The sequence below is a fragment of the Rhamphochromis longiceps genome, linkage group LG15 (assembly GCF_057381845.1).
Source record: "Rhamphochromis longiceps isolate RC_006_pf linkage group LG15, R_longiceps_female_GT1.1, whole genome shotgun sequence".
Classification (NCBI taxonomy): domain Eukaryota; kingdom Metazoa; phylum Chordata; class Actinopteri; order Cichliformes; family Cichlidae; genus Rhamphochromis; species Rhamphochromis longiceps.
This window is the reverse complement of record NC_140571.1, coordinates 11,840,437-11,866,543: the sequence shown is the minus strand read 5'-3', so window position 1 is coordinate 11,866,543 and position 26,107 is coordinate 11,840,437. Positions and strand designations below refer to the sequence as shown.

General features: G+C 39.9%; 2 protein-coding genes and 1 long non-coding RNA gene across 4 annotated transcripts in view; 2 read left to right on the top strand and 1 right to left on the bottom strand.

Annotated features, from left to right (window-relative positions):
* Positions 1-8,817, top strand: part of grm1a (glutamate receptor, metabotropic 1a) — a 35,162-nt gene extending 26,345 nt beyond the window's left edge. For both annotated transcript variants that reach the window (XM_085381654.1, XM_085381655.1), the window contains 3 exons: positions 2,646-2,772; positions 4,711-5,647; positions 7,152-8,817. In XM_085381654.1, the coding sequence (XP_085237780.1) occupies positions 2,646-2,772; positions 4,711-5,647; positions 7,152-7,965 (1,878 nt within the window). In that variant the 3' untranslated portion in view covers positions 7,966-8,817. The remainder of the gene's footprint in view (positions 1-2,645; positions 2,773-4,710; positions 5,648-7,151) is intronic.
* LOC146652178 (uncharacterized) lies at positions 464-12,842 on the bottom strand. Its single transcript, XR_014907548.1, has 4 exons — positions 12,728-12,842; positions 2,726-2,765; positions 1,174-1,333; positions 464-1,066 (listed from the first exon to the last, which is right to left on the bottom strand). It is a non-coding gene; the product is annotated as an uncharacterized LOC146652178 (long non-coding RNA).
* Positions 11,526-25,384, top strand: rab32a (RAB32a, member RAS oncogene family). The gene is made up of 3 exons (XM_085381656.1): positions 11,526-11,922; positions 21,612-21,889; positions 24,132-25,384. Exons 1-3 carry the CDS (start codon positions 11,709-11,711, stop codon positions 24,279-24,281), a joined length of 642 nt encoding a protein of 213 aa, XP_085237782.1. The 5' UTR covers positions 11,526-11,708; the 3' UTR covers positions 24,282-25,384.
* The last annotated feature ends 723 nt before the right edge of the window (positions 25,385-26,107 follow it).

The window sequence follows — 26,107 nt, the reverse complement described above, 5'->3', positions numbered from 1 at the left end:
ACACTCTTCCAGAGCGACCTAATAATCATTTAATGTTTGAGAAAAATGCAAAATTTTTCACATTTTAGAAGACAAAGAACAATTAAGAAGCCTTTATAGAATTTAGCTGAGGTTTAGTTGACAACCAGAGCTTTATGCGATGACGTAAAGGGCTGTCCTATGGATTTCTCAATCTTGTTTTTACCTCGCCTTAATAAAAATAGACTTAGCAGGATAACTGAGCTGGAAAATACTTTGATCCAGCTTCAGGCACAACAAGAAGTCGGATTCTCTGAGGCTTTACAGGAAAGAATAACTTAACTCTTTGTTGCGATGCATAAAGGTGTTCTTATTTCACAAAGCCGGAAGAACGTAAAGCTTTAAAAGACCCAGACACAGTCCTCTATCAGCTTGAAGGCTGAAAAACTGTAAAGAATACTCCAGTATCATTGCTTTTTAAACACTTCTTAGTTTTATAGACTCTTGTAATACACAGTGCAGCATTCAAAATGTTTGCATTTTCTTCAAGAACTCAATCTGCCTTCTCTGTCTGATAATGAATCCGAGTCAGTCTACTTGCTTGCTACTTTATTAGAGGTACACCGAATGAAGGTGATCCACACTGATTAAATCAATTTTATTAAAACGTGTTAATCTATCACACATCATTTTGTGGCAGAGGGTGAATATTCCTGCTTGTTAGACTGGGACAATATTGGTACAGATACAGGCTGGCTGGAGAATACGATTCATCATTATGATAAAGCACTTATAGACAAATTGTCAGTGTTCAGCACAGGAAATAGTTATTCTCTGTGTATAGGGATCAACTAGAGTTGACCCCTTTTAACAATCCTATTCTTTCTCTTCCTCAAAACACTGGATCAGAAAATCAGAGATTATCATTGTATGCTGATAATACCCTTCTTTGTGTAGGTAGTGCAGTTTCCTCTTTACCACATGTTTCCACTTTTGAGTTGTTCCGCTTATTATGTGAATATAAAATCAAATGGACAGCAATTAAAAGCATTCTGCCCTCCCGTATACCAGAATCTTCACGTTGACGTGTCCTCTTGTACGTCATCCACTGTAACACAAAATTGTCAAGGTAAATACAGGCACATTTGAAACCTAATGTAATTTCCCACACTAACTCAACGCTTTTATATCAATATTTAAAATGGACATACTCACTTGGGTCGATATTTACTCTTTTATGATCCCTTTTGCTTCTTCTGGCTATTTCCAAATTTTAGTATGCACTTCTAGTTCTCTCTCTTGGTTTGATTATGCTCCTTCCGTCTCTTGGAGATGAATAATATGGAATATTTTGCTGCCTCACAGATTGCAGGACCTAGTAATTAAATTTGGAAGGTGTAATTAAATTTCTTTTGCTACTTGCTATACTGGTAACAAAAAAAAGTGCATGCAGATCTTAAAGGGCACAACCATTTGCCATTTTCTAAATTCCAAATGCAGTATGTTTTCTTTGTTGTTTCTGCAGTACAGTTATGGGGAAGTGATGTTTGAGTTTGAAAGAAAGGTCTCTGTGTTTAATGGAATTTTGAGATTTACAAGCAGAATGTAATCTACCGTGATAATCTTTTTTTTCTATCGCAAATTAGGATTAATCATGTGGGCATGCAATGTCCCATCGGGATCAGCACTCCCTACAAACCCATCTTAAAAATTATTTGCCTCATCAGATCAATACTAGGACAAAGTGTGAAAAACTTTGCGTGGACTTCAGCACTCCACCTACTTCGTATGTGTTCATGTGCATGAAGGTTGCGGATGGAAATGGGGGAGGTCAAGTAAAGACATCAATATAATCATTAGGATTAAGCATTGGGGGAACCACAAATGTCTAACTTTCCAATTAATCTCTACTGTAATTAAAAAGAGAAATGTTTTAAGAGCTGAACCGGTGCCCTTACTGTACATCTGTTCCCAGTAAATATGTCATTGATTTTTCTTGCAGTGAATCTTAATCCTTTATTTGCTTAAATCACATGCTGGCAAGAAGGCTGCTGATGCTACACTGTCCTACATTTTTAAATCCTCCTCCCATTACAAATGATTTAAAGAAGGGATAATGAAGGAAAAGAGAAGTCTATGTAAATATGACAAACACGGATAAGTTCTGATGTCACATAAAAAGTTTAGGTTTGCACCATAAACTCACGGGACTTGCGCTCTACCTGAGCGAGGAGATGGACCGTTTGGGACAGTAAGCAATAAAACTGGTTTTGAGCAAAGGCTGAATAAATGCCCTCATTTCCTTCATTTGGGGACAATTGTTTTCAGACTGGCTATGCACCAAGTTGCCTCGAGGGAGGGTGCATCCTCTCTCCTAGCTGCTCATGCTTCCCCCCTCTATCTGCTTTGTTTCGTGCCCCACTTATCACCCTGCTTTACATATCACAGTGCTGGTAACAGCTTCTTTGGGAGCAGAATGTAAAAGCAGCCGGCCTTGTTTTCTAAACACTCTGTCTGGGGCTCAAAAAACGCACAAACAAATCCTCATTTTGATATCCCCTCTGTGCTGATTAATTATTTAGGTTGCTTAAGGTGAGATGTGCTTTTTTCCCACGGCTCAGTGTAGTGACTTGCTACCGAGCTTTCTTTGGCATGTTGTTGACTGTGTGTTGTTTCTCTGCGTGCAGGTGATTAGGAAGGGTGAGGTGAGCTGCTGCTGGATTTGCACCACATGCAAGGATAACGAATATGTCCAGGATGAATTTACCTGCAAGGCGTGTGAGCTGGGATGGTGGCCGGATGATGACCTGGCAGGTAGGAGAAACAAAAACAGAAACTGTGTTTGTTTTTATTACATCGTTCATCCACACTCCTTGTCCATTACCCCTGAAACGGTTCACACTTATTATTTTGCCCATTTCATGCGTTTACCCTTAGCTCAACCACAGTACTTTTAGTGGGGCTGACTCCCCTGTTCTCTCAATAGTCATCTTCCCCCACCGTAAGGCTATTCACACAGCACCTCAGTGGTCTAACAACACCTTTTTCACCATGCAGGTCCTATGCCCTTGCTTTCTTCATTTCCTCAAACCTTAACACCACTCCCTCAAAAAAATGCTGCTGCTCATTTCCTTCCTCTCTGCTCTTGTTGTGACCCGGTGCTTGTTCTGACAGCGATTTATAAAGTTGAGAGGAGCCCTCAATTCCCAGGTGTAAAATCCTATTACTGCCATGAGAGGCTTGAGGATACATTTCAGCAGTCTGTCAAGAAAGAAAAGTTTCCTTCAGTCTCATTACATTTGAAAAATACTAATAGAGAGAGGTAATATGCTATTCACTGAACAAGGGTTTACAATTGTGAATGTGTATTTTTGAAAATATGCAGCAGAAGAGTAAATTTCAAAGGTCTTCCCAGAGCTTAGAAACACAAATAAGCGATTTGAGGATTGTGTTAGATAAGTGAATGCAGATACATTTCATCTTTGCCACCCGTGTCTGTTTGCATGCATAAGGGGAAAATCATCTGCAAGCTGAGCTGGGTGTGTGGCCAAAAGGTAACAAGCAACAGTTCTCTGTCCCCACTTCCCCCTGCATTTAAATGAAACCATGCTATAAGAGCTGGTTTACACCTTGAGATGCTCATTACTACCTTTCTGATTAGAATCCCCAGAGGACGACAATTTTGTTTATTTTAAAATTTCATATGTCTTATGATTTGGCATATTAGGATTTAGCATGCAGACCAGAACTGGGTTCCTCCGTGAAGTCACTGTAATGCTATTAGCAGAAGCATGTAATTTATGAAGTGTTAAGCTGGGGAAGTCTAGGGATGTCATTTTTCTCCAATTAAGCTCTCCAGACTTCTTCTCTGTGTTGGATGATGAGTATGCAGGGCATCATGACAGAAGAGAAATAGAGCTTTGGGGTGTGTAGGATGAAAAATGCAAATGAGTTCCTGTCAGTGCCATAGCGCAAATGTTGGGGGCACATGTATGGGCAGCTATAGGTGTACAAGGAACTACATAAATAAGAAAAAACACATCTATTAATATGGTCATCAGCATTTAAATATTGTCAAATACATTTAGGACAGTCTAAGAAATCCAGAATCTAAAAATTTCAAACCTTTTTTTCCAGCGTGTTGTTATTGCTGTGTGAGGCTTTGGCTCTGAGGTTATACAACATTATTTCCAACACAGATTTTTCGTTCTCTTTATACCTTGAACATAACACAAAGACTTACCATAAGAAGTATTTAACATATATCAAGGTTATTAAACTTTTCTGATGCTGCTGAAAGTTCATTTTTATTATCATATAGAAAATGATGTCATCATGTCAAATTATTCACTGAGTGTAGTTTAATACTGTAAGTGTTAAAATAAAATTCCGAAAACCAAAATGTATTTAAAAAATTGCCTTACCAGTGAAGTCTATTTTCAGTGTACAACCATTAACTGTTACCCAAAAAGACCGAATGCAACAATTAAAATACTGCAGTATATATATATATATATATATATATATATATATATATATATATATATATATACATATATATACACAATAATATGTGCATGTGGAAGGCACTAAAATCAGGCCATTGCCAACACTCTGATTTGCTTTGCCCACTCTTTCATTCTCCTTGACTAACTGCTTCCCACCATCTTTTAATGCACCTTTCATTCAGTAAAACTAACCGCAGGATGAATTAAAAAATTGACCGAACACTGTTTCCTCTACTGTTTCCAGGTTGCCAGCCCCTGCCGTTGAAGTATCTTGACTGGGCAGATGTGGAATCTATAGTTGCTGTGGTTTTCTCCTGCGTGGGCATCCTGATCACCTCCTTTGTTACCTTTGTGTTCATCCAGTACCGTGATACACCTGTGGTTAAATCCTCCAGCAGAGAACTCTGTTACATCATCTTGGCAGGCATTTTCCTAGGCTACATCTGTCCATTCACATTAATCGCCCGTCCCACAGTGGCCTCCTGCTATTTGCAGCGGCTCCTAGTGGGCCTTTCATCTGCCATGTGCTACTCTGCCCTGGTGACCAAAACTAACCGCATTGCACGCATTCTGGCTGGCAGCAAGAAAAAGATCTGCACCAGGAAACCCCGTTTCATGAGCGCCTGGGCCCAAGTGATCATTGCCTTTATGCTTATTAGTGTGCAGCTAACTCTGGAGATTACACTCATCATTCTAGAGCCCCCCGAGCCCATCAAGTCATACCCCAGCATACGTGAGGTCTACCTCATCTGTAACACCAGCAACGTAGGCATGGTAGCGCCGCTGGGCTACAATGGCCTCCTAATCATGAGCTGCACATACTATGCCTTCAAGACGCGGAACGTGCCCGCCAATTTTAATGAGGCTAAATACATTGCCTTTACCATGTACACTACCTGCATCATCTGGTTGGCCTTCGTGCCAATCTACTTTGGCTCTAATTACAAGATCATAACCACATCCTTCTCCGTCAGCCTGAGTGTAACAGTGGCACTGGGCTGCATGTTCACACCCAAGATGTACATAATCATCGCCAAACCAGAGAGGAACGTCCGAAGCGCCTTCACCACATCTGACGTGGTGCGAATGCACGTCGGAGATGGGAAGTCTGCGGCTCAATCAACAAGCAACAGCTTCCTGAATATGTTCCGCCGGAAGAAGACTGTAACAGGCAATGCCAAGTGAGTAACCTTTTGTGCTTTTTCATCTTTCTGTTTGGATTTCATTTCTGGGGTCACTGGTTAGAGACCAAAAAGGTGACTAAACTCTCAAATTGGAAAAAAAAAATCATATCAAGCTATCACTTTTTTATGATGTGTTTGCATGTCAGTGGTCTGTTTTCATCTTTCCAGTACCCCAATGAGTGTTTGTATTTATGTAGTAAAAACTGGTTTTTAGGCACATCCCCCTCCCCCTGAGAATGAAATATCATCAGCGAAATTTAATAGGAAAGTCAAGATGGGACGTTTGCTGTTATTGATTTAAAGCTGAAAGGCCATTCAAACGTGTCAGGGATAATGAAAGTAGAGATTTCATGTGGCGATTCTAGATGTAAGACTTGCATATAACTTTTTTGAGATCCACAGCAGTGGCACATGGACAAGTGACTAAAGTAAGGAGCGGGGCAGAGAAGGAGAGTGATCCCAATATGTTTAAGTGTTGTCTCTTACCCTTGCTATGCAGCCTATCTAATCTTCTAACCCTTCAACCTTCTATACTGAGGAGCGCACTGTCAAGTGTCAAGGCTGGCAAATGTTTTGGAGTCATTCAACCTCTTTCTTGGAGAGCTGCACTGCCAGTTTGTCTATTTTATAATACAGTCTGGGGAATAATTAAAGTATCCACCATTCAGATAATCACAGCAACAAGACAGCTGAAAAGTGTTAAAGCTGAAATCAATTTTTTCTACAAGCTTTTTCCCCAATACACTATGACACTAAAAAAATCTTTAGGTCAAAAAGATGTGCTGAAAGTAATTGTTTTTTTATTGATTGGTTCTCATCTTTTGGATCATTTGTTGCCAACCTGCCTGGATTCTAGATCTCATTTAAAGACATCATTTGATAGTGTGATCCTGGCACTCCTGAGCTGGCAGGGCAAAAATATTTTTGACTATGCAGCCCTCCAAGAGGGTGATCTGCCACCCTGCTGCTTTCGGTTTATCCTGAATTAACCTCACATTTAACTTTTCTCAGCATGAACACCCTCCCCTCACCACCTCCCCGACTAATCACATTAGAGCCAGTCCTAGCTCATTCTCCGCTAAACACTGTGTCGTCATCAGGCCAGTCCGGGCAAAACCCGAAATACTTTGCAAATGCATGCACCCCTCTTTAACAATAAAATTAGACAGTCAGGAAGAAGACAAAAATAAATGAGATGGATGGCTCTTAAATCTGTTATTTCAATGTCTGACAAAAATGTATGATCATAATGCTGTCTGCAGCACATTATGAATCACTGTTTGTGAGGCTGATAAATGTGACGCTCTTTAGAGGTCATGAGTGAACACTTTAGCCAAGCTCTTAATGTCAAGTCACGTACTTCAAAAGTATTTTAACATGCAATGAAATGTTGAAATGCTGCTGCTCTGTTGTCTTACGTTGCTGCTATGTTGATGTTGTTTTTCTGCCTTCACCTCCTGGTTTCCTGTGATAGTAACTTGGGTTTTTATCTCGTTCATAGTTCTAATGGCAAGTCTGTGTCATGGTCTGAATCAGGTCCAAGACACCCTCCGAGGGGGGGGAATGTGTGGCACAGACTGTCTGTGCATGTGAGGAAACAGGAAGCCGGCTTGAATCAGACGGCGGTCATCAGGCCCCTAACTAACACCCCCGACCCCCACAGCTGTGAGCCCTCCACCTGCAACACTGGCACCGCCTCCCAAGATCCCCCCCCAGAACCACCTGGCACTAAACCTCTGTACAACCTGACGGAGGAAGACGACGAGGGCGACGCGCAGCGCCCCCTTTGGACTCCAACTAGCACTGATCGGCTGCGAGGGCGGGAGTCGGATTTGGATGAGCCAGCTTCTCTTTTGCCCTCCCACTTGACAGGCCACACCACAGATCGCTTGCACAGGGATGTGGTGGACACGCACAGCTCCCATGCACCTGCACTGAATGACCGCACTGCCAAGGAGGCAATGCCTGCCAACGAGCCTTTGAGCTTGACACCCTCTCACCTTCCTTCAGCTCCACAACACGGGGCATTTGCAGAAGAGGGGCTTGAGGATGAGGAACTGGACCTCTTACACGGCTACATTTATGACGCCAAGGAGGAAGGGGAGAGGGAGGATGGGGAAGGTGAGGATTTAATTCAAAACAAGGCAACACTGGAGGATTCCCTAGCTCTGTCTCCCCCCTCCCCTTTCAGAGACTCTGTGTATTCAGGGGACTCTGTCACCGGCTCCCCCATCATCGATTCGATGCTCGGTAGCCCCTCGGTCTACACCGCCGACATCCTCCGAGACTACGCACACAGCTCCTCAACACTGTGAGAGCAAAAACCAACGCTGGCACAGCGGCTGTCAGCAGACTTGAGCATCACACAGAGTGCATTACACCGACACACACCGACACACAACACGTGCAACGATACGATTTAACATTTCGAGTTTTTAACATTTGTTTATTTGCTCTGACATTTGCTTGCTTAACTGTATTTATTACTCTGCTGTTATCAGTAAGTGGTTAATCGAAAATACAGGTAGACCACAAATTATCTACGAGTGCTTACGTTTCTGAGGGGCCGTGAGTGCACAAAGCCTTCCTGAAAAATGTAAAACTGGGACGCGTGCCAAAACTAGTCAGCTCTCACGCCAAATTTTTTAATGAATGAAGTAACACAGAGAGTCATAATAGAAGATGTAGCTGTGTTTTTTTTTGTTTTTTTGTTTTAATAGAGACAGTGCAATTGTAGAGTCTGCAAAAAAGAAAACACGTCAAGAGAAACACAGTAGTGTTTGCGCAGCGCGCTTACACATCACAGACCAAACTTTCTCTAAAGACTGCAATAGCTTAAGTGCATTTCATGCCAGTTTTGATTAGCTCTGCTCTTCTGCTGCAGCACATGCACAGGTCTGTTCATGTGTATAGCAGTCAAAGCTTCATTCAAGAAAATCAACTTTTCATTGAGTATTCATTAAGTAACTGCACTCTTTCTCTAATCAAACCTCATTGCAGTTTATATATTACAAATTAACAAGAAAAGTGAAGTATGTTGTTTGAGTATTACATTTATGTGCCGCAAGGTGTGCTCATCACAAAAGTAGTATCAACGAACTCAGATCCTGCTGAAGACTCGCGCTGTATGATATGTGACTATGGTTACAATGTGCCAAGCAAAGTTGTTATCAGCCTACAGCCCCCGCTTTCTGTTTTATTTATTTATTTATTTTTATGACGTAGCTGGTAAACAGGTAAATAGGGTGATTGTAGATGATGGCAATGCTGTTTATTTCGTTTACACTAAAACCATAACCCTGAGAATTTTTACGCGCGTGGGAAATGACAACAGAAAAAGATTTTGCTTTCCATGCTGTGTGGATATTTCCCACATTTTCTGAGTTTGCTGTGTCATTGTAATGGAAAAACACAGTAAGTTGTACAAGTTATCAAAGTTTGTAATACTGTTAAGCCATCTCTTGTTTTTCACGCAGGTGGTATGTTTGTAATACTAATAAATGTTTCTATATTTAGAATGTCGACAGAAAAACAAAGTTTATACATTTTGCAACTGTCCTCGGATACTCGTCAAAAAGCAGTGTGTTTGTTTTTTTGGGGTAAATTTTAAGTTGAGCCAGTTGTATCCTCTTGAACACATTTGGTTGTAAAAGTAACCAATGATTGATTGCTTCTTGTAACGAGATGATACATGTTTCAATTTTGTTTAAATCTTGCATTATAAAGTTAAGTAATTTAATTGAGGTTAAGTTTCTTAGTTCTTTTATCTATAAGAATGCAAATAATTTCAAAGTACGAGACTACACAGTACGTAGTGCAATTGTATTGTATTTCCAAATGTTTTTAGTCTATTATAGTGTAAGTTGTTAAATGATCTTAACCAGTGTAAAATATATCAGGTGCCACCTGAAAAACACTGTCAAATCTAGAACGAAATAGGCCTTTATGTTTTGGGTGAGCTGAACATGAAAGATGCTGTAAAATAAAAACAAAACTTATATTAAAAAGACTGATTACTGCCTATATTAGCTGAAAAAACCAAACAAACTAAAACTAAAGTTATATTAGTGAGTCAAACATATATCCTGACACCCCCCAAATGATTCTTTAAAATGTTCCAATCTGGCCGGCCTGCAAAATGTGAACACTGTAGGGAAAGAGGGCATGCATTTTGGACCTCATAATTGCACCGCATAATGCACTGTGTTGTAAGATGTTAATAATTGCATGAAGAAAATAATTATTCAAATTGGCCAAAGATTTCAATTGTCATCACTTTTACAAGCCTCTTATTGACTGCCCTTTCATATCACACAAATAATATGTTTGAGCCAGTGTGTCATAAGTTATATTATATAGTAAGTTGCATGATATATTAGCCATGCAGTCTGCTTTTACAAACACTTGTCATTCTAAAGAGCTCCCTTGTTTGACTTTGGTACTGTAATAGAATGCTATCAATGCAACAAGTCTGTTAAATTTCGTTCTACCTAGATGCCAGGGGCATGTCTAGACGGGGGTCATGGGGTGGCACCATACCCCCATTGATATTTTCTTGAATACTTTACTGAACTTCAGGTTTAATATACTTGTACTTAATGTACGTATTTCTGTGTTATCCTTTTTCCTGCTTATATGCCACTATATTTTAGATGCAAATGTTATATCTTTAGGTTTTTTATTTTTTGAAGATAATTTCTATTATTAAACCTATAGGTCAGGGGTGTCAAACTCCAGGCCTGCAGGTTTTAGATCTCACCCTGGGTCTACACACCTGAATCAAATGATTAGTTCATTCCCAGGCCTCTGGAGAACTTCAAGACATATTGAGGAGGTCATTTTAGCCATTTAATCAGCTGTGATGGATCAAGGACACATCTAAAACCTGCAGGACACCGGCCCTCGAGGCCTGGAGTTTGACACCTGTGCTATAGGTCAAGCAAACAAAAAATATGGAAGAAATTAAATACATCAACAGCTGGAACATACATCAATGGACCAGTAATTGTAATATATAGTTATTGTAGTTGTTTGGGCTAAACACATTCAGAAATTCTAATCCGATTCTATATAATGTGTACCCTTACTTTAGGGTTGTTTTTTTTCCAAAATATATTTTGATTATGAAACGAGTGCACTATTAAGTTGCTTGAATAGGATGATAACTTTCACTTGTGTAAAAATCCTACATGCAAAACATTTATCCAACACAATTTCCTGACCTGTACCACCGCATTTAAAAAACCTGGGATCATGCTTGCTCCTCTGGCATTAACATCAGCACAAACCTGTGCACTGGGAGCTTCATAGTATGGGTTTCTACAACCTAGTATCTCCTGTAGGTGTAAACTGTACGTTTTTTCCATGTAGTTAAAGTGGAAAAACCGAGATCTTTTTTTTTTTTTTTTTTTAAAGATTTCTATGTCTATTAACTTGATTTGAAATGGAATATCCTTGAACTTCTTTACATCACAAGAAAACAAGAATTTTGAGGTGTTTTTTGAGCTATTGTGCAATGGTTTTATTATTTTTGGCTCAACTGAGATAGTATGGGATGTGCAGAGCACCTTTACTAGAGAGCCATGTTTTTCAAATTAGAGGTTTGGTTCCACTGAGGATTCCTGAGGATTTTTTTTCACTGTTTGTTTTGTTCTTTCACTTAGATGTGCTAAAATGACCCCCGCCCCGGCAATTTCCTGAATTTAGCACGCAAAATATTTTTTTTATTTTTTATTTTTTTTCGAATACGAAACCAGAAACCATGATTTCCGCATGAAAAGCTTTATGTACTCGCACTAGAGGGAGAAGCATACTGTATCAAGATTTGCATTTCCGCCTGAGTCCTGTGACTTATCAGGTGGTTGTTGAGCGTCAAGAGGAGGAGGGGGAGGAGGAGTAAAAAGGAGAATTAGAAAGTTGGGGGGAAACTCGAGTACTTTCTATCGCATCTGGTCTTCAGCTGTAACACCGGCCTAGTCCTCCGTCGCTCCTCGCAGGACATCTATATGAGCGAGAAAGCAGAGGTTGCCTGAGTTTGAGAACAGCTGTCAGTCTCAGCATGGCCGGGGGCTCGGTGTCCGAGTGCAAGGAGTACTTGTTTAAAGTGCTGGTGATCGGAGAACTAGGTGTGGGCAAGACCAGCATCATCAAACGCTACGTTCACCAACTTTTCTCGCAACACTACAGGGCGACGATCGGGGTCGACTTTGCACTCAAAGTTATCAACTGGGACAGCAAAACGCTGGTCAGGTTACAGCTGTGGGACATCGCAGGTAAGGACACGCTCGCTGACGTCATTATAATTACGTTTCAATAATGGATCCGGTGATTTTGGAGCCACGAGATACCAAATCTAACTTTTCCGTGCGTCACGTGTCACATTGGGGAAGTTTCACTTGAGCACGCCACATCGAGACTTCAGAGATATGTTTTATCAGAAAATGATTTAAGATGATGATGGTGATAATAATAATCAACCAGAAAGGCAGATTTTATTTATCTATTTTGCAAAGAGTAAATTTTTAAACCCGCAGATGGCCACGAATTCAACGGCGCACGGGGGGAATTTCCAGTACAAAAGACCAGTTGATCACGTCTGCTGTTCTCTTGCCCACTTTATGATCACAGCAGCTCATAATTGTCAGTGGAATGTAGGTCACGTTGTTATTATCGACTAAGCCCCGCCTCGCTAAACTCGCCGTCATATTGTGGTGTAATTCTCACCACGGCTTACAAGTATCTTTTGTTAAACTGGTCACGATATCCTATCACTGTTACCGTCCTGTGATTCAAACGGCCTGGCTCTGTTTCCGAGAAGATTTCAGTAAACTTAAGTAACTTGGCACACAGGCCAACCTGTGCATTCCAGCAGCTTGAGTAAGCAAGCTGAGAGGAATCAGAGCAGTGTAAATACAAGTTTCCTGCATGCAGGCGGCACTGCTCAGACTCCCAGTGTTTGTCATCTCCAGGCCCAGAAATATCACACTGTAAACAAAAGAGTCTGAGAATGACGCGCTTGAGAGGACAGGTGAGAGAGAGGAAGTGAGCAAAGATGAGAAGTGAGCAAAAAAGACCGACCTTCAAAACGCAAGCAGGAGCCAGGCTGCCAGACACGGTCTACGCTGCTCTTCAGTCAGAGGGAATGAGGGTGTGATGTGACGTGGGTGAGGGGTCTCTGCACTGTCCCATTAGCCTCTATCTTTTCATGTTTGATCCCAGTGCCAAAAATCCATCTGACACCGGGGCTTTTGAAATTCAGAACTGTGCTGACTGCGTTGCAACTCCCAGCTCTAATTTGTGATGGTTATCTTTGTGTTGAACATAATGAGATCATGTGACTTAAGGGCCATTAGGAGTGTGACCTCGTGGAAATCGTTGTGGAACTGTCAAATTTTAGGGCATATTTTAGAAATTTTACAGTATTTATAAAAGGCAAAGTATAAACTGAGGCAGTTTACAAAACGGAAAAATAATAATTTGTCTCTTTTTTTGTATCAGTAGTGAAACATATATTACACTTTTCAAAAATGGCAAGGTGAATAGGACTGCAGTTATTTTGTGTGTTTTCTTTTCTTTATTCAAATGAATTGACTATTTATTGGGAAAAATAAATACTTGATTAAAAAACTGTCCAAAGAATGCGACAAAATTAGGTTTTATTAAATTTTAAGCCCAAATCATCACCAGAAAGGTTTAAAAAAGCAAACAAGTACTTAACAGCCTGAGCCGCTGCTGCCTGAGAAATAATTTCAGTATCCATCAAAGTGGCAAATTGTGTTCCTGACATTTTTAAGTTAGATAAGATTGCAGCTTTTGGCATTTCTGACAGTCTTGTTGCTAAAATGCCGTTTCAAAGTTGTTGTTTTCTTAAGGCTAATAACAGAGCTTTTAAAGACTAGAATAAGGTGAGCTCTATAAAGTAGCCTAAAGAGACAAAAATTCCATGTGCTGTGGGTAAAGCAGAGAATTTTCAATGAGAAAAGTCTATATGCCAGGAGGTTTGAAGTGGGACAAATTCTGGGCGTAAGTCTTTCTACTACTATTCTGATAGTCTTGGATAAAAAAGGTTGTTGGCTTCTGATCTAACTGTGTTTTTACTGTTGTTGTCAGTCTGAAGTTAGATGCAATGGGTTAAAGCCATTGTGGTTTGATTACAGATGTTTAAAGAAGTGAAAAACAGGACTTCTATAACCTATACCTCAAAGGAATTTTTGGTCACTGTGTTTGTTCCTCATCTTGGTTCTTGGTTCACAGCCTGTCGTACCGCTTTGGTGATCTTAAGTGCTGGATTAGTATCACATTGTTGGATTAGTCAAGTTATAGTGAACAATAAGACAAAACTACAATCATAATTTTAGAGACCAAACAGGGTTTCAAGGGTTTTAAAAATGTCTGTCTGGCTATTATATAAATTTTTCATGAGTTAAAAAACCCCCAACAAAAACAATCCCTGCCTCTAGATATGTTCTATTCTTACTTTTTGGCGGGGTTGAGCAGGTCCTTCCTCTCCCTCAATCAAACAAAGCTCATATGCTGAGACAGATCAGGACAGATGGTTAGAAGACTGCTGTTTTTCTTTTATTTATTCCACCGCTTACAGCAGTGACAGAAAGGGGGCGAACATTTGGGTGTCGGGGGGGGAGTCATCACAACAACTTGCATGTCTGTCACAGAGTGAGTGGCAGTGCGGGCTCAAGTTCCCCACCATCACTTTGGCCCTGGCAGCACAAGCTCAGTGTGCAGGAGCATCTGTGACTGAGCGCCAGGAAGTGCTGTCTGCCTGTCACAGACCGACAGCACTTGATTAGAGGATCTGCGAGGGTAAATAAAAGCCTGACACACACACACACACACACACACACACACACACACACACACACACACACACACACACACACACACACACACACACACACACACACTTTGATAGGCTGATATCATTAATTAAGACAGGGGAACATGCTAGTATAGATTAGGGAAGTTGTGTGGATCTGGATGGTCTCACCAGGTAGGACGACTCTGTTATTAAACTGCGTTATTCACACCTACATCAAGGCCTGCCTTGAGGACACTTTGAGGATAAAATAAGTAACGACACGTGGGTGTAAAGGCTAAAAGTTCGAGGTGTAGTTGCCAAGTCATTAAGACCATTAATGAATGGCCATTAAGCCATTTAATGAACAGAAAAGGAGGAGGAATAATCATCTTGGCAACACTGAAAGCAACTTCAGAGCTTCTTTGTCTTTTACCGACCTCACCAGTGATTACAGTCTAGGAGGAATAACAGTAATCAGAGGACTGTACAACATCGGGGAAGTCAGTGTGAAGCATGCAGGTTTCCCACCCCTTTTCCACTCTCTCCTGGATTTACTCAAGCCAGTGGACACAATGATTACCGCTATGGCATAGAGTGAAAAGGCCTGCACCTTTTGGGCTCAAACATAGAAGTGATGAACGGTTTCACATTAATGGGATGTGTGCAGTGACTCCTATTGCGGTCCAAACTTTTTGTCCCATTAGGATCCCTCATTTCACCTGAACTTATTATACCTCAATGATAAACTTCTCTTTATCTCATAGCGCTGCCGCTTTCTAACAGGGTTTGAAAAAGTAGATGCTACCCAGGACGAGGTTTCCAACACAGGTAAACTAAGGAGGAAGGAGAAGTCTAATTTTTAATTACTTTTGCAAAAATACCCCAAAACTGAAGTGTTCTGTACAAAGAGGCTCTTATCTATTTGTTTGCACAAGAGCCAAAAAGGCTGGCGAGGAGCTGTAACCGATTTGATGATTTGATGCCGAATGTTTATGTTATCAGTAATCTGAAGAAACAGTCACTCATTTCGATTACAAATAACAAGAAAACAGGGAAAACAAATCAGTTTTCCGTTACTAGAAGGGATTTTTTTCAGTCGCCCATTGTGTTTGATTTGACACTCTAAAAACTTAATGGTATGACATTAAGCATATTGAGAAAAACATATACCCGTGATCAAAATATGTAATGTTCTCAAACATTTACACAACTGATTCATTTGCTATCAAAACAGTTGCTGATTAATTTTCTGTCAGTGGTCTGAAAGATTCATCTTCTTGCTGTTTGTGCTCTACTCGTAAACGACCGAATGAAGCCAAATCACTGCCAAGCAATTTAGCTCCTTTTGCCAAGTATGACAGTGCATACTAAATGTGACACTGAGACGTTTTCAAGCGCACAGTGTGGCAAGCAGTGCAGCCATCGACGGAAATGGAAGCGAAGGCAGAAAACACAATGTACCGGTCGGTGCGAAATGAAAGGAAATACCAAATGTAAGTATCTTTGTAAGGTGTTGGACAACCTCAAGGTGCCAGAACAGCTTTGGTGGTTTTCGGCATATATTCACACATCTGAAGTCTAAACTCTCTTGGACAAGCTGAGCACCATTCTTCCAATTCTCTCATTTGGTGATGATGAAGACCAGTGCCTCACACCTAAAGCTTTTCGTTTCCAATTGGGCGTCCAGATGCAAATCCTGTAATGTGTGATTCACCTTTATTTTCACACTCTTTGCCTCTCTGCTTTCGGACATCTGGATTTGTTGTTGTTTGCCCAGGTTGTCCTTTAATATGCCACTTATCTGTTTGTATATAACGGGAATAAATCTGATGCTTGTCATCAAATGTATATCTTAAGTAGATCATCAGTCCTTAGATTGATTAAGGATTCAGTCACCTGGGCCTAGAGGCCAGTCATTGACACCCAGGCAATCGCTGGTTGATAGGGAACAGTGCGTGCTCCGGGATCAGAGAAAGACTTCCTAACCACTTGCCAAGTGGAAGTGACTTAATTTGTGACGTACAACCCAAACGGAAACAAAGACCATTAACCTTCAAAGTATAAAATGAGCCTTTTGAAGTATTTGGTTGCAGCAGTAGGGCACAACTTTTACCTAAAAGGTGAAAGTTCTCTGTTTCCAGCACTTTTTCAAGTTTCAGGAAAACTCGTAGACTAAACTCAGGCAAGTCAGTGTCTTTTATTCAAACTACAGGGAACTGTGCTAATGTGCTAACAACCAAAGGAATCACAAGGAGATTTTTAATACAGCACCCTCTTTGTAACCAGTCCCCTTTGGCGTTGTGTCAGGAAGGTCATCCGGTTGCCGTATTACCTCATAAGTTACCTGATTTAATGGTAGAGTGGTTGTGTTCTTTTGGCTGTTATCGGCAGTTGTAGTAGTAGTAGTAGTTACTGACATTTTGGTCACTTTTTGGTGTATTCTTACCACCAACAATAGAGGTTAAGACCAAGAAACCTCTCCCTACCCGTTCTATAAAGTTGCACAGATTCCCACTGGGCTGTCAGCGGCAGTAGCACTGTAATTATGAATTAAATTTCTAAATTAAGGTGCACACAAAAACCTCTTAGCACAAAGTGAGGAGGGAAAAAAGGCTGTGGATTCAGTTCAGACTGTTCAGCGGTAAAGGCTGTAGTAAGCTGTAGTAAGTCATGTCTCACATGCTGCTCTGAGGAATTTGAACGTGCCAGTCATGTGTTACGCTCTTTTGAAACTCATGCTGAAGACTACCTTCGTGACTGGGCCCAATGTTGCTACTTTAGTGTTGATGGGGGGAGTGTGCGGGGAAGTTTTTCAGCCAGTTGCTTCCTAACAGCAGACGGTGACTGCTGCTGTTGTTACTGCCATGTCTGGCTTGGACAGTTTCTATGGTAACCCACCCACAGGATAGCAATATCTACGAACGAAGAGGAAACTAGGGTTGCTAGGGCTTTGGATAATGATGAGACTTCGCTTTATTTCAGTCTCTCCCACACAGCAAACAGAGATGATACAGTGAATCTAACTAAACCATTTCAATTTCATCAAGTACTTCTGTAACTGAAAATTTATGAAGATTTCATAAGCAGAGTGTCTAACTGCACTTGAGGTCATGCATCCGTGTTTATCAGTGTGGTCGACTGAATTAGAACAACCCTGTTTAAAGCCCTTGAAATTCAACAAAGTTGGTTTTCTCTCTGGGTAGATTTAGTTTTCCACTTCTTTAGTTTTCGATGCTGTTGCCTAATATTGTGCTTTTAATGCAGAAGCACACACCTTTGTACTTTCCTGATATCTCATGCTTCTCTGTGGCATGCTCTGAGTAAATACGCAATTCTTGCTCAATCCATTCCCATGTTTTTCTGCTGATTGGGTTAGGAGCATATGACACTCGTTACTGCTTTTAATGTAATTAAATTTGTTCTTTCTTTTTTTTTAAATAGTAAAATGTCCTTGAAAATTGCTTTTACAGGAAAGTAAAGCAGCTTGATAGATGGATCTCAGATAGAAAATCTGTAGTCTGTATCCATTTAGAATTTTATTTCCTATGAAAATCCATACAGTGAAAACTTTTTTTAAGCTGTAAACGCGCGAAGCAGAATAATTTAAAAGAACTGCAACACAACAAAGGCCAGGCATCGCAGGATTTGCATTTAACTTAAGGTTTGTGACTTTTAGTGGTTCCACAGTGTAGTGGTTTACACATTTGCCAGACAAGTGGAAAGAAAAGATGGGAAAGAGCCTGGAAGGAGACACAAACCTCTTGAATCATGAAGGGCATCTGATGTAGAAATCTGCCAAATCAAATACGTGGAGCAGCTGAAACTACCTAAGGTTACCTAAGGTCAGTGACTCACATGGGAAAAACCACAGCAACTTGGGAATGCCCTGAAAAGCAAACAAAAAAAACCCAAACAAACCCTTAGACAATCGTATAGCAGCCAGGTATGTGGAGCAACCACAGCAGTCGGAGTATCTGAAAGGTTAGTGAGTGATATATGGAAACCTTGCGAATACCCGAAAAACTTCTAATCCAGTTTTTGACAGTTCAGCAACTTATTGCTTATTGTGCAATGTTTTTTTCCCCCCAAATTCAAGATAGAATCATAAAACATAAATTCTTCAGGACAGTGTTACAATTCTCGCCAGCAAGCAGGCACAAAGAATGTTTTCAGGATTTGTTTTTCCAGATCTTGTCTGTTTTTGGACCTTTTGGAGAAGATTGGATTGATTTTAAATATGCTGTTGTTATACTGTTCCCTAATCCAATTTTTTTTTTTACTAATCTGAATAAAACATGCTCTACTATATTTTAAATCAACTAATACAAGTGAAAATATTTGTAAATATCAAAACTAATCAGTGGTCAGCATTGTTCTGTCACTCCATTTGGGCAAAATCATATGTCGTCCTATAATACCTTGCAATGAATGAAAAGAAAAGAGGCCTTAAAAATTATTAAGACAGTACTTCCATCTATATTCTGCCCTTGCCTTCGCTATCCTGGATGTATGAGCTTTACAAGGCTTGGAAATGAAAGCCTTATTTCAGTCTATCGGCTCTTTATCCCACTGTGTCGTGTCTCTGGTGAATTCACCTGGGGTTATATCAGCTAAAATTAGACTCTCAATTATGAGCAATTACCGTCAGGCCTGTGGGCCCCACAGTGTATTCACTCTCTTGCTCACACCCGCACTGTGCCACGCCACTCCAGTTTATTGCGTGACTGGGTAAGTACAGTAAAGTGAAAGTGCGCTGGGTAAAGCTTTGCTCGCACTTCCTCAATCTCATTTTTGCTTCATTATTTGTTTGTGACTCAATAATAGTAAAGACTGCAAATTATCTAACACGCTGAATACTTGGAACTTTCCCTGGAGCAGTGTAGCATAAATATGTGCTAAATCCATCACATGTTATCTCAAGCTTATCGTGGCCTGCTGTAATTGCAGACACTCGATCTAAATATGATAAACGAGCAGGTGCTTTAAAGGCTTCATTTGTGGTAATATGCTAAGTAACTATACCTCTGGGGGTGACCCAATATTTGAATAGTTAGTTAAGCATAGCATATGGACTAAAATGTCCTCAGCAGCACCAGCAGCAGTCTTAATCATGTGATTACAAAGGCAAGTTCAAACTGGATGCTGTTGTAAATTTGTCCCCATTAGAAAATTAAAAGACCCATGTTTTTCTTACATGCAAGGGCATTTAAGAGCCAGGACCTCTTAGAGGAGCTGATGTTGCCTTACAACTAGGAACCATATGCAAGAGAGCATATGTCCGAGAAACTGTTCCCATAGAGATAAGATGGATATGATTTAAAAAGTAGAAAAGCAAACATCCTTATCTAAGTTTTGACGTTAAAGTGCTTTTGTTATATCTGGTAAATTTAAACCACTGGCTCTTGACAGGAAAAAGATTAAATCTGTGGAGGAATCTCCAAAGCTGTATGTCTAAAAAGGAGCTCATGCTTGTGCTCAGTCCTACTAGCTACTAGTGGTTTTAGGTTGGCGCAGTACTGACACACTGCACTGAAATATTTAGACTGGCCCATTTAATGAGTGCGAGCTAAAGCCTTGTAACATTATAAAAAAGTGTAATCAAGTAACCTAATAAGTCAAATATATGCATATATAAATTGACAGAGTAAGTTTTATTTTGAATGTGATGTAGTGATGCTGGTATTTAACTCATCTCTGCTCTATTGCTCTGCTGAACAAGGATACTTGCCTGCTGAAACATCAGTGGCTTCCATGCATAAACAATTCAAATAGAGCTGTGTCCTACTTTCATTTCTTTTATTGTTGCCAACAATTGTCTGAGCCTACTAACAACCCAGCACCTGATACAGTTCACTGCAATCGGTATATTCCTGGCCTATCGGGACTGTCCAGAGATATGAAGTATCACAAGTTCCAAAGCTGTTGCTACTGCTACCTTCTGGATGTTGCTTTGCTTACAAGCTTGCAGTATTTAAAAAAAAAAAAAATGGGTGCCCTTCATCCATCACTTGCATCAAAGTATCAACTGCTTGACTTCCCATCAAAGACCATAAAGATGAACCATTAATGATGCGGCAACCCCTTAATTCTTACAGAGACATTTTGGGAAAGTAATTAAGACCTAAGGTTATGTAGTTCCTAAGACAGTTTTGGTATTTCAGCTGCCTGATAAATCTGCACACTATGGATGTGTAACACTTGCATGTTCCCTGGAAAAAGCCTTTTCCTTTGTACACCTTTGGAGATGTGGTTTAAACACATTTTAGAGTGTACAAGTGCATTGCATGTGCTGAACTCCCTGCACACATGAACTAAAGTGAAATAACACAGGAAGGTTAAAGCATGTAATTCAGTTCTTAGTATTATTTACTTACCCCCAGGGAGTATTTCCTCTTTAAAGTTTCATTTTAAAAGTGCAAATAAGAAAATGGAAGTACTCAAGTACTGAGGTTTCAGTTATAATTACAGTTATTCTATGAAACTGTAAGCATTTCCATGATGTTTTGGCATTCAAAAAGCATTTACTGCACTGAGTATAAAATCTGTATTCTTAATAGTTGGTTGATTTAAGGATCCATATGTAACAAAACCAAAGGAAGCAATTGGTCTTCACTGGTTGTAAAACTCTTAATGAACTGGGGTGAAAAACTGCCTTAAAGTGATTCAGATTGAAAGTGACACACCTTATACTGCTGATAATTTCCCTTGCTTTGGCTTGGTGAAATATCACCTCAGATTTTCTTAGAGAATAACTTCAGAGAGTAGGCTTATTATAGTGGCAGATTACTCCCGTCATTCATAGTGTGTGTGGATTAAGCCCGTGGCAAATGAGAAAAATAGGTCAAATAGTAACCATCTCTATCCTCGTCATTTTTGGCCACATTTAGAGGCGAAATTATTTCATTTCTCACCAAGTTGTTACAAATTGGAGTAAGAAATGACAAGTCCGAGTACTAAATATTTATTTCTTCAGATACTGTTCTGTTCATTTCAGGTGAATTATCACGTCTTTGCAGGGTCCATGATTTTTTATTTTATTTTTTTCCTCTCTCACAAACTCCAAATCATATTATTTAGCTTTTAGTTGCTTTTAGCTGTTTTGTAAAAACTGTGCATTTACCGCTGCATCCTTTTCCCACCCCTCAGGTCAAGAGCGATTTGGGAACATGACGCGGGTGTACTACAAAGAAGCCGTGGGGGCATTTGTGGTGTTCGATGTAACAAGGGGCTCCACATTTGACGCCGTGTCTAAGTGGAAGCATGACCTAGACAGTAAGGTGAAGCTGGCTAACGGCAACCCCATCCCCTCAGTGCTGCTCGCCAATAAATGTGACCAGAAGAAAGAGAACTCCAACAGCACAGCTCTAATGGACAATTTCTGCAAAGAAACTGGCTTTCTGGGCTGGTTTGAAACCTCGGCTAAGGTGAGAAAGTGCCAGTGGACAAAAGCCGTTTAATTTTATATGCATTCCTCTTTAGAGCTGGGTGACGCTCTTCTTTTTAAACTTGTGTCCTCTCATATTTATTCTGCACTTTAAAACATCCTACAGCAGCATGAAATGAAAAGTTAAGGCAGGCTGAAATATTTCCTTTAAAGTCAGCAGAGTCATTGTTAAACATGATTAGTGCTGGATTCAAATCACGTTTTACACGTGAATGTGACTTGTGTTCAATAACAGCTTTGTGCTCAGTGCTCATGTAGCAAAGTCAGAATAAAAGGAGATACTTATTCTTTTACTAAACAGATTTTTAAAGACAGGAAATCCTCAAAAGTTAATCCAAAGAGAAGTGAGACATCTTCTGTGTGGCATAATCACGTTAGGTTGACTGTAGTTATTGTGAAATTGTTACACGTTCTTGTTTTTTTTTTTTAGTCAGAAGCCGATTCAGCAGTTGTTCATGTTAGCATTTTTGATTCAGAATTCAGTGTTACATATGGAGGCTTGTAAGTAATTTGCATTAGATTAAAGGGCTGCAATCTGTTTAATGACTTAAATTAAATTACCAAATACATTGGAACAATGAAATTTCTTTTTAAAAAGACAAGCATCAATCCAGCTGTCTTTGGCATGCATGCATGCATGCACAATATCTGGTAAAAAAAATTTGTTGGACAGCTGGTGTGATAAGGTATCACATGACAGTGATGGATGTTACAGCCCAGAGCTGCAAGGATTAGAGGGATAAAGGTTTGAATGATAATGTTTTGTAGTGTTTCTTTTCAACTTGCATCATGATGTCACTGGTTTGCTATTACTATCTTGAGATTGCTGCCATCTTGCACTTGCTTTGTAAGCTAATTCTCATCTCTCTCTTCCACACACTTTCATTTAAAGGTCCCACATCCTACTGCTTGGAGATATATTAATGTTAATGTTGTTTGTTCTCTACGCCCTTTTAAGGGACTGTTATCCACGTAGAAAGAAGGGAAATTCAGATACGCTCGTACTTTACAAAGTTTAGAAAAATCTTATAACTCTTTGAGAGTGGATTGGAAATAGGGCCTTTAAAAGGTAATTAATTAACTTATAAAATGTTCCGATAGGTATAATATTTCCATCTGAAATAAAGTGTAGTGCTAAACTTAGTTGTGCTAAAAGTTCTGTGCCTCAGTTGTTAGTACATGTTGTAGAACTTTGTTTTGTGATCATGAATATTCTACATTTTAAGACTCCAGGGAGACCTCTTTTTTTTTTTCTCCCTCAGTGAGCCTCTTCCTTTTTGGAAACTTCAAAATGACAAGCCGATAAACCGGGAAATGCCTACAGTCACGCACATGTACATTTCAAATAACAAACATCCATTATGTTTCCATGTTGTGGAATGCTTTGATGACTCTGGAATCAGCTGTTCCCATTTAGCTCATTCTAAATAACTGTTGTTCCTGGAGCTGTGCTACGTACCGAGTCATGTGACGTGTCTACGTGGGCGTGTGATGAGTGCAGAGCCAGTTCCTTTCTGTGGGTTAATGTTTTGTGTGCCTGTCACACTTGCACTAAACTCAACCCACAACAACCTGCGACTGGGATTCTGTTAATAAGTGCCAAACTTTCATGCTGATTTAAATGACGAAGAGCATATTTTCCCTAATACAGTACAAGGGGAAAATGCAATGTCACGGTGAACTATGAGTTATAATGTCGTCAACAACCACATGCCATTACAATTTATTAAAAGAAATTACTTTAAGACTGGCTTGATTGAGCTAGCATACCAGTAAGTACTGTTTTTAGCTCAGTAGTCTTTAATAGAGTAAATACTACAAACCAGTTTATTTCATTATATTTTAAATCTTTATTTTATTTCTGTTTGCCTTTTTTGAAAACATCTTTGCTACTGTAGAGTCTGAGCAAAATCCATAAATATTCATTACCTCTTCAACCCATGCTATGACAGCTTTTGGGCCACAGTGTGAAGGACAAAGGCAAACAGTGATTTTCAGCCTGTCTCTGCTGGTCTCACTTTTGCCTTCTGTTACCCAGCTAAACAGGCTGGTTCACATAAAGGGCTTTCGTGAACTTCTGAAACTGCTCTGAGGACCATAGTGCAGGCCAAGGCAGAGGAAATTTCCAGTCTCCATACATACTGTGCTGCAAATGACTTTTTGTTTTAATTATGATTTTTTTTTTTATCACCTCTCTAATATATGCTTTGACCTTTCTATAGGACAACATCAATGTGGATGAAGCTGCTCGATTCCTGGTAGAGAACATCTTGGCTAACGACAAAGGTTTGCCATATGAGGAGAGCAATGGAGACAGGATCAAACTGGACCAGGAGACTGTGGCTGCTGAGAGCAAGTCAGGCTGCTGCTAACACTCAATCCATTCACATTAGCCTCCCTTTGGCACCCATCCAGCCTGTGGCTTCTGCTCTCTATTGCAGCCTTGGAGAGGAATATATTTTTTGGGGTTGTTTTATTTTTTTTGTGTCTTCAAAGCTCCAGGAACTTCTCTCTTCACTGATGCCCATTTGACCTCTGTATCCGTAGTTTTTACACAGATACATTTTATTTAGATTTGCCTTAACCGTTCCCCTTCTTGTATCTACACGACTCTTTCAGGATCTTCGGTGCTGTCTTCATGTTAGGGTGCATTTCACCACCACCAGCAAACCTCGCCTCACTCACTCACCCCTTGTTGTTCTGACAGCCTCTGAAGGCTCGAGACTGTATCACACTGAAGAAGGGTTCAATCTAAGCAAAAGGCTGAGAAACCCAAGCTCTAAAATAACCTGTAGCCTTTCAAAGTCTGTGTGTTTTCTTTGCTGTACTTTCTCTCAGCCTCCTTCTGTTTATTTTTGTCACCCAGCAACAAAAAAGTGTCTCAGAACCAACGCAGGTGGACTTTAATGGCCCTTAATTTTTCATCTTACAGCAGCAAATCATGTTTGTGTCTGTAGCTTTTCTCTTTTTTTTAGAGTACCGTGTAAAAAAGCAAGTAAATGGGCATCTTAGTTAAGTATTATCTTATTAGAAATGTGTTGTCTTAATGCCATATTTTCTCTAAAAGTGCCTTAATTGATTCATATTTTAGTGAGGCAATGGATCGCGCATTTACTTTACACAGAAGTATACAGCCGGACAATGAAGTATTTCAGTAATATGAGTAATAATAAAAACTTTAATGATGATACTAAATGAGACAATAGGAAACCTTTCTTTGATTGTCTCTCCACTGGTACGATAGTATGTTCATGTATGTTTCAGTATGCATTTTTAAATTGTGTTGGATTATGTATTGTATAACTTTGGAATTTGTGAAAAGCAGAAACGGACTACAAGGACTACGCTCAATCTGTTGAACTGTTCAGATGAAATGCAAAGGATTTTTTTTTAAACACGTTTACATGTAGAAATACTTAAACAAAAAAACAAAAAAAAAACTCAAGACCAAAACTAGAATAAACATTCGAACAGGTTTGTGCTGTCCACTTGTGATTAACTTGTCTGCTCAACTGTATGAATTGATTAAATGTGTTTATCGGAACTCTATACATATGTAACAAGAAAAGGACAGTGTACATTACCAATCTTTTATAACCAATCAATCAATCATGTTGCATAATCTGCTGGTAGATTGTATGAATTAGTAAACGTATGCCGATCCGTATACCTAAAAGATCATAGCAGTATAACTATTCCTTATTATATTAATACCCTGCTTTTATTGGCATGTAGAAATTCAAACATGGCTGAGCTGGGAATATTCTCCTAGTAACAAATTTCATATTAGCATTATGAGCACAAGCACTAATGCTTGTGAGGACTTGGATCTCTTCATAGGAAATACACACTGCAATTGTTGATCAGAAGTGCTTTATTAACACTAATTTTGAAAACTATATATACCACATTTTAGAAAACACTATACCCATTGTGTTAAACTTACCTTTAAGTAATTCAAAGCACTGACGACAGCTGTATTTGTGAAAACTACAGTGTGTGTGTGTGTGCGTGCGTGCGTGCAGGGTGCTCCATGTGACTCCTCTCACGAAACAGTGTGTGATAGTCATCAGACAGGGTTCTCTCACTACTAGAGCTTGTGCTCTTCCACACACCTAGCACAGAGATCTGCCAGCTGTTAAGCCTACAAGCACTAGTGTAACTTTTTTCATTGTTGGTACTCCAGTCTGCTTCCTCT

Excerpts from the sequence above, each read along its gene's own strand:
- rab32a (XM_085381656.1), top strand. The coding sequence starts at position 11,709 with ATGGCCGGGGGCTCGGTGTCCGAGTGCAAGGAGTACTTGTTTAAAGTG. Across the intron at positions 11,923-21,611 it reads ACAGCTGTGGGACATCGCAG|GTCAAGAGCGATTTGGGAAC; the intron begins GTAAGGACACGC and ends CCCACCCCTCAG. Across the intron at positions 21,890-24,131 it reads GGTTTGAAACCTCGGCTAAG|GACAACATCAATGTGGATGA; the intron begins GTGAGAAAGTGC and ends ACCTTTCTATAG.